Source organism: Rhinoraja longicauda, chromosome 19, assembly GCF_053455715.1.
Source record: "Rhinoraja longicauda isolate Sanriku21f chromosome 19, sRhiLon1.1, whole genome shotgun sequence".
In the NCBI taxonomy this organism is placed as follows: domain Eukaryota; kingdom Metazoa; phylum Chordata; class Chondrichthyes; order Rajiformes; family Arhynchobatidae; genus Rhinoraja; species Rhinoraja longicauda.
In genome coordinates, this window is record NC_135971.1 from 8,203,257 (window position 1) to 8,216,587 (window position 13,331).

Consider the following 13,331-nt stretch of genomic DNA (forward strand, 5'->3'; position numbering starts at 1 on the left):
CAGAAACAATGCATCTGCCGGGACAGTTCTGTTTATGGATTTTAGGTAGGAGGTAAAATCGGGCAGTGCGGGGCTGGGGAACTATTGGAGGCAATGGAGGGTAGATCGCCGGAGATGGTAAGGTCCGTGATGGTGCTGATGATAAAGGTCTGGTGTTTGTCGATGGGGTCATAGTCCAGGGAGAAGTAGGAAGAGGTGTCTGAGTGGTCGTCTGGCCTTGGTCCGGTAGAGGTCAGCACGCCAGACTAACACAGCACCTTACTTGTCTGCGGGTTTAATGATTAAGTCCTGGTTGTTGCAGAGTGAGTGGAGAGCTGCACGTTCAGGAGGGGAGAGGGTAGAGTTAGTCAGGGGAGTGGAGAATTGGAGGCGGTTAATGTCACACCGGCAGTTGGAGATGAAAAGTACGGAGGTGATTTAAATATATTCCAGGTGCTGGTGAAGGATTGATAGAATTTGTTAATTACTGACACGGGGCGGAACCGGAGCAGATGCTCAGCCAGTGGTTTTCATCCCAGGTCGCGAAGAAAGGATAAAGTTTCTCCGTGAATTTATTCCCAGTGAAGGTGTGGAGATGGGACTTGGTGTCCGCGTCATAAAATGAAACTGTCCCGGACCCGTAACTAAGATAAACTCCCACCCTCCCGGGGATGGGACGGGCAGGGAGACGGGATGGAGGGGACGTGAATGCAACAAACTCGTCATCCCACCGCCTGATCCTCCAGACTCCATTCTCCGAGGACATGTCGATCTTTCTCTTCCTCTCCAGAGACTCTGCGGCGACTCCCAAACTCCAGCGCCGACTCCCCGCCACCTCCACCTCCCAGTAATGTCTCTCCGATGTGAATCCCTCCGATCCCAGCACACACAGACTGACTGTAAACCTCTTCCCGGTGTCAGGGAGACCTATCTGTGTCCGGGCCACTCTCACCCTCTTCCGATCCTCAGACACCTCGAGCACCGGACCCGCTGTTTCCACATCCAGTGTGACGGAGACTGGGGGGAGAAGCAGAGAATCAGAGAGTCCCCGGGGGTCGGGGGAGACTCGAGCAGCGCGGCCCCGGGACCGGGTGAGAGGCCGCTCGGCCTCAGGCACAGGCGGGCGGACAACTGAAAATGTGTCCGGAGTTTTTATTCCCCCTCCCCTACCACGTAAGATGGACAACAGAAATCCTTCCCGGATATTTTCTCCCGAGGTAAAGGCGAGAGTTGTGGTATGTCGTGGGCAAGCAGATGCAATTGGGAGAGAGGAGGTAGGAGAAATGTTGGGTGGATTGGTGTGCGGGCGTGATATTGAGTGCTTCTGCTTATGATGGTCAAAATGGGGGCTAGATTGGCGGGACAGTTGAGGAATTAAATGTTTACTGGAGGTAATTAAAAATGAGGAAAGATGTGACTGTGCTGGAGAGAGTGCAAAGGAGATTCACCGGGATGTTGCCTCCATTGGAGGACTTGAATAATGCTGATTTGGAAAACTGGGAGAACTTTACAAGTTTACGAGAGTCAGATTCAGTCCCCCATCTTATTGGTATCAAAAACAAGGTTATTGGTTTAAAGTGAGAGGAAGGAGACTAGACCAAGTGGACCCGTTGGGCCCAAACCTCTACTGCGTTGGTGCAGTACCCTCTCCTCCCTCCTCCCCCTCCCCCAACCCTCCAACCCCCTCCCCAATCCCTCCACCCACCTTCCCCTCCCCCTTCCACCCCCCCCCCTACTCCATCCACCCAATTTCATGACTACCGTGGTAGTATTTAAACTCATAGGTCAGAGTGTTTTTGCGGTGTGGGTGGGTTGGGATGCATTGGTTCATCCAACAGCCTGGGTAGTTGTTGTATCGTGCTTCTGTGTTACATGTTTTCCAGGATCTAACATCTCCAGCTGACCATGTGTGCGTGAGGTTTCTCAGTCAGTGGGTTGGAGAAGGAATGAAACTCCAATTACCATTCAGTGCTTATCCTGACCAATATTTGCATCACATAAAAACATCAATGTGTCCCACAAACCAAGTGAAATAAGTCCATATGTTTTACCTTGTTTAAAGGAGTCAAACGTTTCTATCAACTCTGCCTTCAACAAAAAGAGGTGGTTGAATTTTTCAGCCGTTATGGCACCATCTGTAACTGACAATGAATTCGCCTCATCACTAATCCTGCAAATATTAAATAGTTAATTACATATTGTGCATTGATATTTATGAGGAAATATGTTACATGCAGAGTTTCAGTGAAGAACATGCCCTACCTTCGCTTGTGAAGAGCTTCCTCCTGAAATAAATAAAACACAAGACTTAATTGACCGAGACAGAACTACTGAGAGCATGAATTTCACCCAGATTATTACGAGGTGTCAAAAATTCCCATTTGTCCACTCTCACCCCCAATGACACACAGAGAAGAATAATGATATTGCAGACATAGAACCGATGGAGGAGGGATAAAAATTATTCTGAAAATTACACGATGCTGACAGGATAGTCTAGACAGGTTGTGCCTTTCAGCCGAATAAGGGGTAGGCAATTTCGAACGGAGATCAGGAAAAACTTTTTCAGCCAGAGAGTTGTGAATCTGTGGAATTCCCTGCCCCAGAAGGCAGTGGAGGCCAATTCTCTGGATGCTTTCAAGAGAGAGCTAGATAGAGCTCTTAAGGATAGCGGAGTCAGGGGGTATGGGGAGAAGGCAAGAACGGGGTACTGATTGAGAATGATCAGCCATGATCACATTGAATGGAGTTGCTGGCTCGAAGGCCTGAATGGTCTACTCCTGCACCTGTTGTCTATTGTCTATTGAATATGATGTTAGTGATGTGTAGGAAGGAACTGCAGATGTATAGACAATAGACAACATGGTTGAATTTGTTTCAAATATATCAGACGCCATTTTGTGATGGTGCACATTTATAGAAGCAAATTTAAATAGACTTCCTTACCTCTAGAAATTTCACGATGTCTCTTTGTTCCATCCGTTCCTGTAAATGCAGGAGTTCCTCCTGAATAGAATTTAAATTCTCTTGAATCTCCCGAAGATTTTTCTCCATTGGATTTAGAATCCGCTCCTCATCTTCGCGTATATCTTTGAGGAAGTACTTTTCTTTCTCAGTGATAATCTGGTGCAGTTCAGCAAACTGGGATGTGACATGGGACTGAAGGCCGTGTGACTCTTCCTGTCAAATGAATGCTGAAGATTAACATAATATATTTCTGTATTGTGTTTGCTAACAGAATAAGTGACCATATAGCCCATCAGCGTCCGGTTCTCAGAATTATCTAATCAATCAAATTCTCTCACATTTTCCTGAAACAAAGAAGTGTAATTCTCCTTCCCATTCCCACACTGACCTTTCTGTCCTAGGTCTCCTCCATTGTCAGAGGGAGGCTAATTCCAAAATTAGAGGAACAGCATCCCATATTTCGCTTGGGCAGCTTTCAGCCCAGTAATATTGACTTCTCTCACTTCAGGTAGCCCCGGCATTCCCTCTCTCTCTATCCCCCCTCCCCCCCATCCCTCCCCCACCCAAGTCGCACTAACTTCTCACTTTCACCCCATCAACAGCTAACAATGGCCTGTTTCCTTTATCGTCGTTACTTGTTTGCATTTCTTTTATTCATTGTTCTTTATTTCTCTGCATCATTGTCTACTCTATGTCCCTCGTTTCCCTTATCCCTAACCAGTCTGAAGAAGGGTCTCGTCCAGAAACATCACCCATTCATTCTCTCCAGAGATGCTGCCAGTCCCGCTGAATTACTCCAGCGTTTTTTCATGATCTTCGGTTTAAACCAGCATCTGCAGTTCCTTCCTACGCACCTAATTTCAGCAGTCAATTGATCCAGCATGTCCACTACACATTAAAATGAGCAACGCTGCATAAAAATTCCAGACAGAAAGGCCTCACCCGAACTTTGGAAATCTTTCGTAGTTGTTGCTGTTCTATTTCTTCGATATCAGATTTATTTTTCGTGACAGATTCTATGGCCGATTTTACCCGAGCCTAAGATCAAAGAATAAAGGCGTTAGACAACAAAGACTCAACAAGGTAAATAAAGATACAAATCTGTTTGCATTGACCTTGTAGATGTCAACAGCTTCTTTAATCGGCTGGAAGCTGTGGTTTCTGTGTTCCAGCGCATCTCGACAAACCAGACAGACCAGTTTCTTGTCATTTTCACAAAACAGCTTCATTTCTTCCTGATGTTCCTCGCAGAAAAGTTTATTTCCCATCTCTGTCCGGTTCAGGCTCAGTGCTCGAGCTTTCTCACACAGTCTCGCCAAGGCCCGATTGACTTTGAGGGTGCGGTCTGCAATCTCCTCTCTGCATTCCGGGCAGGAGTTTCTCTCCTCCCTGCCCCAACTCTGTGTGATACAGGAGCGGCAGTAGTTGTGCCCTCACTCCAGTGTAACCGGGTCGGTGAAGAAATCCAGGCAGATGGGACAAACTGCCTCCTCGGACCAACTCTCGACCTTGTCTTTCAAAGTCATTTTAATTCCCGGCACTTACCGGTTCGAAGTCTATTTGCTTTTGGGAGCGGCTGAATTCCAACAGTATCGCGTTATCCATTCCGCACCCTGCCACGTCGTATAATGAATGTTAATTGACTGCAATAGACGCTGCAGGAAGCAATTCGGCCCTTCGAGCCAGCACCACCATTCAATGTGATCATGGCTGATCATTTTCAAACCGTACCCCGTTTCTTCCTTCTCCCCATACCCCTTGACTCCGCTATCCTTAAGAGCTCTATCCAGCTCTCTCTTGAATGCATCCAGAGAATTGGCCTCCACTGCCTTCTGTGACAGAGAATTCCACAGATTTACAACTCTGAGTGAATTTTTTTTCCTCATCTCCGTTCTCAATGGCCGACCCTGTTTTCTTCAACTGTGGCCTCTGGTTCTGGACTCCCCCAACATTGAAAACATGTTTCCTGCCTCTAACGTGTCATAGAAACATAGAAACATAGAAAATAGGCGCAGGAGTAGGCCATTCGGCCCTTCGAGCCTCCACCGCCATTCAATATGATCATGGCTGATCATCCAACTCAGTATCCTGTACCTGCCTTCTCTCCATACCCCCTGGTCCCTTTATCCACAAGGGCCACATCTAACTCCCTCTTAAATATAGCAAATGAACTGGCCTCAACTACCTTCTGTGGCAGCGAATTCCACAGATTCACCACTCTCTGTGTGAAAACAAAATTTCTCATCTCGATCCAAAAAGACTTCCCCCTTATCCTTAAACCGTGACTCCTTGTTCTGGACTTCCGCAACATCGGGAACAATCTTCCTGCATCTAGCCTGTCCAACCCCTTAAGAATTTTGTAAGTTTCTATAAGATCCCCCCTCAATCTTCTAAATTCCAGCGAGTACAAGCCGAGTCTATCCAGTCTTTCTTCATATGAAAGTCCTGCCATCCTAGGAATCAATCTGGTGAACCTTCTCTGTGCTCCCTCTATGGCAAGAATGTCTTTCCTCAGATTAGGAGACCAAAAAAGTACGCAATACTCCAGGTGCGGTCTCACCAATGCCCTGTACAACTGCAGCAGAACCTCCCTGCTCCTATACTCAAATCCCCTCGCTATGAATGCCAACATTCCATTCGCTTTCTTCACTGCCTGCTGCACCTGCATGCCTACTTTCAATGACTGGTCTACCACGACACCCAGGTCTCGTTGCATCTCCCCTTCTCCTAATCGGCCACCATTCAGGTAATAGTCTGCTTTCCTGTTCTTGCCACCAAAGTGGATAACCTCACATTTATCCACATTATACTGCATCAGCCGTGCATTTGCCCACTCACCTAACCTATCCAAGTAACGTTGCAGCCTCCTAGCATCCTCCTCACAACTAACACTGCCCCCCAGCTTCGTGTCATCCGCAAACTTGGAGATGTTGCATTCAATTCCCTCGTCCAAATCATTAATATATATTGTAAATAGCTGGGGTCCCAGCACTGAGCCTTGCGGTACCCCACTAGTCACTGCCTGCCATTCTAAAAAGGACCCGTTTATTCCTACTCTTTGCTTCCTGTCTGCCAGCCAGTTCTCTATCCACATCAATACTGAACCCACAATACCGTGTGCTTTAATTTTGCATACTAATCTCTTATGTGGGACCTTGTCGAAAGCCTTCTGGAAGTCCAGATATAACACATCCACTGGTTCTCCCTTATCCACTCTACTAGTTACATCCAACCCCTTAATAATCTTATATGTTTCAATAAGGTCCCCTCTCATCCTTCTAAATTCCAGTGTGTACAAGCCTAGTCGCTCCAGTCTTTCAACATGTGACAGTCCCGCCATTCCGGGAATTAACCAAGTAAACCTACGCTGCACGCCCACAATAGCAAGAATATCCTTCCTCAAATTTGGAGAACAAAACTGCACACAGTACTCCAAGTGCGGTCTCACTAGGGCCCTGTACAACTGCAGAATGGCCTCTTTGCTCCTATACTCAACTCCTCTTGTCATGAAGTCCAACATTCCATTGGCTTTCTTCACTGCCTGCTTGTACCTGCATACTTCCTTTCAGTAACTGATGCAATAGGACACCCAGATCTCGTTGTACCCTCGTTCTATCTCTTTTCCCCTTTTAAAATTTTCATTTTTTTCGTGTACCTTGTTGTTTGTCGTGACCAATTGGCAGACCAATTTCCCTCCGGGGACAAATACAGATTTATCGTATCGCAATTGGTAATTGTGCAGTTACCATCTCCTTCTTAAATTGTTCCCAGGCTCACCATTGCCACGTTCTTCCTGCCAACATAAAACCCCATTCGTGTTATTCACATTCCCATGGGTTGCACCCGTGGCCTGCCCGGCGATCTGAAACTTACCGATAGGTGAAAAAGGCTTGGATAGAGTGGACGTGGAGAGGATGTTTCTACTCGGATTAGAAGGATGAGAAGAGATCTTATCGAAACATATAAGATTATTAACGGGTTGGACACGTTAGGGGCAGGAAACATGTTCCCAATGTTGGGGGAGTCCAGAACAAGGGGCCACAGTTTAAGAATAAGGGGTAGGCCATTTAGAACTGAGATGAGGAAAAACTTTTTCAGTCAGAGAGTTGTGAATCTGTGGAATTCTCTGCCTCAGAAGGCAGTGGAGGCCAATTCTCTGAATGCATTCAAGAGAGAGCTGGATAGAGCTCTTAAGGATAGCGGAGTCAGGGGGTATGGGGAAAAGGCAGGAACGGGGTACTGATTGAGAATGATCAGCCATGATCACATTGAATGGCGGCGCTGGCTCGAAGGGCCGAATGGCCTCCTCCTGCACCTATTGTCTATTGTCTATTATCTATTGAATCTACGACAGACGTCACAGCCTCAGATTTAAAGGATGATCCTTTGGGCAATTGAGGAGGAAATCTTGAGTCAGAGGGTGGTTAATCTGTGGATTTCTTCACCACAGAGTGCTGTGGAGGCCAAATCGATGGATATTTTAAAGGCAGAGATAGACAGATTCTTGATTCGTACGGGTGTCAGGGGTTATGGGGAGAAGGCAGGAGAATGGGGTTCGGAGGGAGAGATAGATCAGCCATGATTGAATGGCGGAGTAGACTTTAAGGGCCGAATGGCTTAATCCTGCTTCTATCACCTATGATTCTCTCCACTTCTAATAGTTCAAATGCAATGTCAAATTTGTTCAATGTCCAACCTTTCCGTGTCCCGATGAAGTTTTCCGACCATTTATGATCCTGATGAGATCTGGATGTCATGGGTCAAATATGAGTGTATCAATCCTTATATTTGTATAAAAGTTCAGTTGATGGGATCCGATAACACGTTTAAAAATGAGTCGGATCAACACTTATAAACGCAGTTGCTGTTTATTTCACTGGTTTTATTCCCCCTTGTATACACTCGAATTTAGAAGGATGAGAGGAGATGTTATCGATCACATTGAATGGCGGTGCTGACTCGAAGGGCCGAATGGCCTCCTCCTCTATTGTCTATTGTCTATTCACTGGGGTTTTTTCCGACGCGGGATTTGGGGATTAAATGGGATCCATTCAGCGCCGACCTGTTGTCCACCGGGTTTCTGCCCCACAGCCCCTGAGCCCCGCCACTGACGCCGGTCCCGGGACCCGACCCTTTCACACACCTGGAGCGGAACCGGAGCAGATTCCCAGCCACCCGATTTATAGACAATAGTCTTTCCTCAGGTTAGGAGACCAAAACTGCACACAATACTCCAGGTGCGGTCTCACCAAGGCCCTGTACAACTGCAGCAGAAGCTCCCTGCTCCTAAACTCAAATCCTCTTGCTATGAATGCCAACATACCATTCGCTTTCTTCACTGCCTGCTGCACCTGCATGCTTGCTTTCAATGACTGGTGCACCATGACACCCAGGTCACGTTGCATCTCCCCTTCTCCCAATCGGTCACCATTCGGTAATATTCTGCTTTCCTGTTCTTGCCGCCAAAGTGGATAACCTCACATTTATCCACATTATATTGCATCTGCCATGCATTTGCCCACTCTCCAAATCTATCCAAGTCACTCCTAGCATCCTCCTCGCAGCTAACACTGCCACCCAGCTTCGTGTCATCCGCAAACTTAGAGATGTTGCATTCAATTCCCTCGTCCAAATCATTAATATACACTGTAAATAACTGGGGTCCCAGCACTGAGCCTTGCGGTACCCCACTAGTCACTGCCTGCCATTCCGAAAAGGACCCGTTTATTCCTACCCTTTGCTTCCTGTCCGCCAACCAATTTTCTATCCACCTCAAAACTGAACCCTCAATACCGTGTGCTTTAGGTTTGTACACCAATCTCCTATGTGGGACCTTGTCGAAGGCCTTCTGAAAGTCCAGATATAACACATCGACTGGTTCTCCCTTATCCACTCTACTAGTTACATCCTCGAAAAATTCTATAAGATTCGTCAGACATGATTTGCCTTTGGTAAATCCATGCTGACTTTGTCCGATGATTTCACCACTTTCCAAATGTGATGCTAGCACATCTTTAATAACTGACTCTAGCATTTTCCCCACTACCGATGTTAGGCTAACTGGTCTATAATTCCCCGTTTTCTCTCTCCCTCCCTTTTTAAAAAGTGGGGTTACATTAGCTACCCTCCAGTCCTCAGGAACTACTCCAGAATCTAAAGAGTTTTGAAAAATTATCACTAATGCATCCACTATTTCCGAGGCTACTTCCTTAAGCACTCTGGGATGCAGCCTATCTGGCCCTGGGGATTTATCTGCCTTTAATCCATTTAATTTACCTAACACCACTTCCCGACTAACCTGGATTTCCCTCAGTTCCTCCATCTCATTAGACCACCGGTCCCCCGCTATTTCCGGCAGACGGTTTATGTCTTCCTTAGTGAAGACAGAACCAAAGTATTTGTTCAATTGGTCTGCCATCTCCTTGTTCCCTATGATCAATTAACCTGTTTCCGACTGCAAGGGACCTACATTTGCCTTAACTAATCTTTTTCTCTTGACATATCTATAAAAGCTTTTGCAGTCTGTTTTTATGTTCCTTGCCAGTTTTACCTCATAGTCTATTTTCCCTTTCCTAATTAAGCCCTTTGTCCTCCTCTGCTGGACTCTGAATTTCTCCCAGTCCTCTGGTATGCTACTTTTTCTGGCTAATCTGTATGCTTCATCTTTTGTTTTAATACTATCCTTGATTTCCCTTGTTAGCCACGGATGCACTACCTTTCCTGGTTTGTTCTTTTGCCAAACTGGGATGAACATTTGTTGTAGTTCATCCATGCGACCTTTAAATGCCTTCCATTGCATGTCCACCGTCAACCCTTTCAGCATCAATCGCCAGTCTATCTTGGAAAATTCACGCCTCATACCCTCAAAGTTACAATAGACAACAGACAATAGACAATAGGTGCAGGAGTAGGCCATTCAGCCCTTCGAGCCAGCACCGCCATTCAATGCGATCATGGCTGATCACTCTCAATCAGTACCCCGTTCCTGCCTTCTCCACATACCCCCTCACTCCGCTATCCTTAAGAGCTCTATCCAGCTCTCTCTTGAAAGCATCCAACTAACTGGCCTCCACGGCCTTCTGAGGCAGAGAATTCCACACCTTCACCACTCTCTGACTGAAAAAGTTCTTCCTCATCTCCGTTCTAAATGGCCTACCCATATTATGATCACTCTTGCCCAAGGGGCCTCGCACAACAAGACTGCTAACTAACCCTTCCTCATTACTCAATACCCAGTCTAGAATGGCCTGTTCTCTCGTTGGTTCCTCGACATGTTGGTTTAGAAAACCATCTCTCAAACATTCCAAGAAATCCTCTTCCTCAGCACCCCTGCCAGTTTGGTTCACCCAATCTAGATGTAGATTGAAGTCACCCATTATAACTGCTGCACCTTTAGTGCATGCATTTTAAATTCCTGCTTGATGCCATCCCCAACCTCACTACTGCTGTTGGGTGGCCTGTACACAACTCCCACTAGCGTTTTCTGCCCCTTAGTGTTTCGTAGCTCTACCCATATCGATTCCACTTCCTCCAAGCTAATGTCCTTCCTTTCCACTGCTTTAATCTCCTCTCTAACCAGTAACGCTACCCCACCTCCTTTTCCTTTCTGTCTATCCCGCCTGAATATAGAATATCCCTGGATGTTGAGCTCCCAGCCTTGGTCACCCTGGAGCCATGTCTCCGTAATCCCAACTATATCATAATCATTAATAACTATCTCCACATGGCTGATCATACTCAATCAGTGCCCCGTTCCTGCCTTCTCCCCATACTCCCTGACTCCGCTATCCTTAAGAGCTCTATCTAGCTCTCTCTTGAATGTATTCAGAGAATTGGCCTCCACTGCCTTCTGAGGCAGAGAATTCCACAGATTCACAACTCTCTGACTGAAAACGTTTTTCCTCATCTCTGTTCTAAATGGCCTACCCCTTATTCTTAAACTGTGGCCCCTGGTTCTGGACTCCCCCAACATTGGGAACATGTTTCCTGCCTCTAAAGTGTCCAACCCATTAATAATTTTATACGTTTCGATAAGATCCCCTCTCATCCTTCTAAATTCCAGTGTATACAAACCTAGTCGCTCCAGTCTTTCAACATATGACAGTCCCGCCATTCCGGGAATTAACCTAGTAAACCTACGCTGCACGCCCTCAATAGCAAGAATATCCTTCCTCAAATTTGGAGACCAAAACGGCACACAGTACTCCAGGTGCGGTCTCACTAGGGCCCTGTACAACTGCAGAAGGACCTCTTTGCTCCTATACTCAACTCCTCTTGTTATGAAGGCCAACATTCCATTGGCTTTCTTCACTGCCTGCTGTACCTTTCAGTGACTGATGCACTAAGACACCCAGATCACGTTGTACGTCCCCTTTTCCTAACTTGACACCATTCAGATAATAATCTGCCTTCCTATTCTTACCACCAAAGTGGATAACCTCACACTTATCTACATTAAACTGCATCTGCCATGCATCCGCCCACTCACACAACCTGTCCAAGTCACCCTGCAACCTCATAGCATCATCCTCAAAGTTCACACTGCCACCTAGCTTTGTATCATCGGCAAATTTGCTAATGGTACCTTTAATCCCTTCATCCAAGTCATTGATGTATATTGTAAATAGCTGCGGTCCCAACACCGAGCCTTGCGGTACCCCACTAGTCACTGCCTGCCATTCTGAAAGGGACCCATTTATCCCCACTCTTTGCTTTCTGTCTGTCAACCAACTTTCTATCCATGTCAGTACACTACCTCCAATACCATGTGCTCTAATTTTGCCCACCAATCTCCTATGTGGGACCTTGTTGAAGGCTTTCTGAAAGTCGAGGTACACCACATCCACCGGCTCTCCCCTGTCAATTTTCCTAGTTACATCCTCAAAAAATTCCAGTAGATTAGTGAAGCACGATTTCCCCTTCGTAATTCCATGCTGACTCGGAACGATCCTGTTACTGCGATCCAAATGCTCCGCAATTTCATCTTTTATAATTGACTCCAGCATCTTCCCCAGGAACTGACCCGGAATCTATAGAACATTGGAAAATAATAACTAATGCGTCCACAATTTCTAGAGCCACCTCCTTAAGCACCCTGGGATACAGACCTTCAGGCCCTGGAGATTTATCAGCCTTGAGTCCCATCAGTCTACCCAAAACTTTTTCCTGCCTAATGTGGATTTCCTCCAGTTCCTCTGTCACCCTAGGATCTCTGGCCATTAGAACATCTGGGAGATTGTTTGTATCCTCCTTAGTGAAGACAGATCCCAGGTACCGGTTCAACTCGTCTGCCATTTCCTTGTTCCCCATAAATAAATTCCCCTGCTTCTGTCTTCAAGGGACCCACATTTGCCTTGACTATTTTTTTCCTCTTCACATACCAAGGCCCAAAGAAAGGGAGAAAATATTAAAATGATAATTAGAATGATACCATACTGACGCGATAGACTGGACAGGCTGTGGCTGTGCGTTTTAGCCGGGTAAGACGTCCGTGATGATCGGATAGTGTAATTTTGGATTAGTGATGAATTTGACCAAGAGGGAACGGAGAAAGTATCGTTACTTGTGGAGACACCAAATGACAAAGATAAAATATATATTTATATATATATTTTAAAATAAAATGGTCTTCAATATATTCCTTAAGGAATTCAGCAATGAGAAAGTGGAACCTGCCACCACAGATGTGGTTGAAACAGAGAGTATGTGTTATGGGGTGGGGTGTGGTGGGGGGAGGGCTGTTGGAGAAACACGTGTGGGTCTATCGAGTTCAGGACATTGTTGGTCAGTGCGGTGAATGGGTGGAAGGGGGTTTATCTGGTGCCGCAGAATTGACAGGAGAAGATGGACTGAATGGTCTGTCTGTGACGTAGAATGGGATGTACTACGATTGGCCAGGCCGACCCTGCAACGCTGCCAAGACAATGAGCCTTCATGGTCAGGTCAGGAACCCTGCACTGACAACAACAATGTCGATGTCGACGTGGAGAGCGGACAACAGTGTGAGCGGCAAAGGCAGCTCACGGAATTGGGAGAGGTCACAAGTGAGTCATTGCTCCATCAGGAAGGGCCATTTGCACCTTGGCGGATGGTAAGAAGAAGGTAAACACAGAAGTAAGTACATCATGGTTTATTATGTTTTTATTTACAGAGTAATATATCAACATATCTGTTGGCCTCCTGCAAGTATTTCATTTATTCCGTCTCTAGACACATGACAATAAGACTCTTGAAACTTCGCCGATGTAAAGAAGTTGACATCTAGAGCAGCGGATACAATAGATGAGGATTGAAGAGGTGCAGGTGAACCTCTGTCTCACCTGGAAAGACTGTTTGGGTCAATGGATGGAATTGAGGGGGGAGGTAAAGGGACAGGTGTTGCATCT

The 13,331-nt window shown here is 46.3% G+C and overlaps 1 protein-coding gene across 1 annotated transcript in view; it reads right to left on the minus strand.

Moving 5' to 3' along the window:
- LOC144602617 (uncharacterized) overlaps positions 1-13,331 on the minus strand; it is an 87,714-nt gene that overhangs the window by 33,111 nt on the left and 41,272 nt on the right. Inside the window, exons 13-14 of the mRNA XM_078415747.1 lie at positions 2,242-2,264; positions 2,031-2,149 (exon numbers count right to left, since the gene is read on the minus strand). Of these exons, the coding sequence (XP_078271873.1) occupies positions 2,031-2,149; positions 2,242-2,264 (142 nt within the window). The remainder of the gene's footprint in view (positions 1-2,030; positions 2,150-2,241; positions 2,265-13,331) is intronic.